General features: G+C 31.2%; 1 protein-coding gene across 1 annotated transcript; it reads left to right on the top strand.

The window, feature by feature from the left end:
* Window positions 1-541: 541 nt before the first annotated feature.
* On the top strand, window positions 542-1,952 carry LOC112467130 (inositol monophosphatase 2-like; the record flags this gene model as incomplete). Its single annotated transcript, XM_025035611.1, has 3 exons — window positions 542-911; window positions 1,522-1,652; window positions 1,805-1,952. Coding segments are annotated over exons 1-3 (348 nt in total), but the record flags the coding sequence as incomplete, so codon positions are not given.
* Between the last annotated feature and the right edge of the window lie 5 nt (window positions 1,953-1,957).

Raw genomic sequence — 1,957 nt, 5'->3', positions numbered from 1 at the left:
CATTGAAAATCGCTATTATGACGCGATAAGTACAATGTAAAACAAATCAGGGTATACTGAACAAGTAAAAGTCATGCATAGGATTAATAACGCTAATTGTAAGAGTGCACGCGAGACTAGGTCATAAGAGAACACACTTTGCAGTTTGAGAGTAGCAGCGGACCTGACCAAACCTAATACTATGTTGTAAGTGCATTAAGAAATAACATGCGTGTACTGAATAGTAAGTATTATTTATATTTTATTCCGATTTTCCGATGATCAAATCAACCTGACATTCAGATTGATAAACAGCATTGTACACACATCATGATTATCTGATGATAAGTAATTACGTAATCAATACGTTGTAGCCATATATGATTCGAATAGAAATGTTTAATGTAATCGTATTAATTAAATAAATAAGACTTCCGTCTAAAATTAATAAGTTATAACTGTATAAAAATAATGTTACTTACTACGTAACATTAAAAATGTAATATTAATACGCATAATTGCGTAAGGTATTACGATTTGTATAAAAAAAGTCAATATGTATACGAATAAATACAGGGAGTAAAAAAAATAATATCGGGCATGTTATCTTTCTTTTTATTACACATTATCTAACAAACGTCAAAGTTCCCAAGACAAACTTTTATGGACCCTCAGCTGATAGCAATGAGAAAAATGCGCGTGTTTTCTCAAATGTTGAGATTTATTTACCCGCATTACTTGCGTCAGATATCACTAATTGCAGAGATAAGGGCAGTTAACCACCAATCCTCATTTATAGCGGTTAGTCGACGGTGAATCGATCAGTCGTACCGGCACGATTCTCAACGACGACGGCTATCATCATGTCGAGTGATCTGGACATTGCGAAGTGCTTCGAATTCGCGAAAGAACTCACGTTGCAAGCTGGTAAGGTGAGTCACAGCTGATGTATAAAGATAAGCGGAAGGATTGCACAATTCTGGAGATAAAATTGAATGACGAAGTTGCAGCTGTGGGTATATATTTATAATATATTTTTCATAAGTTCAGGAATAATTTAAAATCAATTCAAGATTTTTAGATGTTGCGTGTTACAGATGTGCCGTGTAAGAATTATTTTAAATTAATTCAGATTTAGATTAAGGTTTAAACTAAAAACATTTAAACTAAAAACTTTAATCTAAATCTGAATTAATCCAAAATAATTCTTACACGGCACATCTATAACACACGCAACATCTAAAAATCTTAAATTAATCTTAAATTATTCTTGAACCTATGTAAAATATATTATTGATGGTAATATCTTTCAAAATCCTTAAAGCAGAATAAATTTAATATCTTATATAAATCTCCTAAAAATGATTTTAAAAAATCAATGCACAAGTTAAAGCTTCACTCTTCCTAAATTTTTAGCAAGATATATATTTATATTAATCATTAATAATCATAACCTTTTTAAATATAACTTTTCTTCCTTTTTTTGTATGATACATATATGTAATTATGTATTTATTTATTTCATATTATTTATGTGCATAGAGACTCAAGTGTAGTTTCGGGGACGAAAAAGTTGGATATGACAAAACATATATGCATTTCGTAACAGAGCATGATCAAAAAATTGAGAAAATACTTATTGATGGCCTATCCAGGGAGTTTCCTGATCATAAGTGAGTTGTAATCGTATAAAAACAGACTACCTGGAAATCAGTAGATAACCAGACTTCAATTTAACTTAATAATTAATCCTATAATATTAAATAATCCTAAGATCACATTATATTCTACTAATATAAGGATGTTCAAATATCTTACATTTCAGGATTATCGCGGAAGAAACAACTGGGACGGGGGAAATGCCAGAATTGACTGATGCACCGACATGGTTCATCGATCCAATCGACGGAACCCTCAATTTCCTTCATTTATTTCCTCATTTCTGTATATCCGTAGGTTTGACGGTTCGCAAAGAGCT

Source organism: Temnothorax curvispinosus, unplaced genomic scaffold, assembly GCF_003070985.1.
Source record: "Temnothorax curvispinosus isolate PA1 unplaced genomic scaffold, ASM307098v1 QBEX01016916.1, whole genome shotgun sequence".
NCBI lineage: Eukaryota > Metazoa > Arthropoda > Insecta > Hymenoptera > Formicidae > Temnothorax > Temnothorax curvispinosus.
The sequence above is the reverse complement of the archived record's forward strand: the minus strand, read 5'-3'. Positions and strand labels throughout refer to the sequence as shown.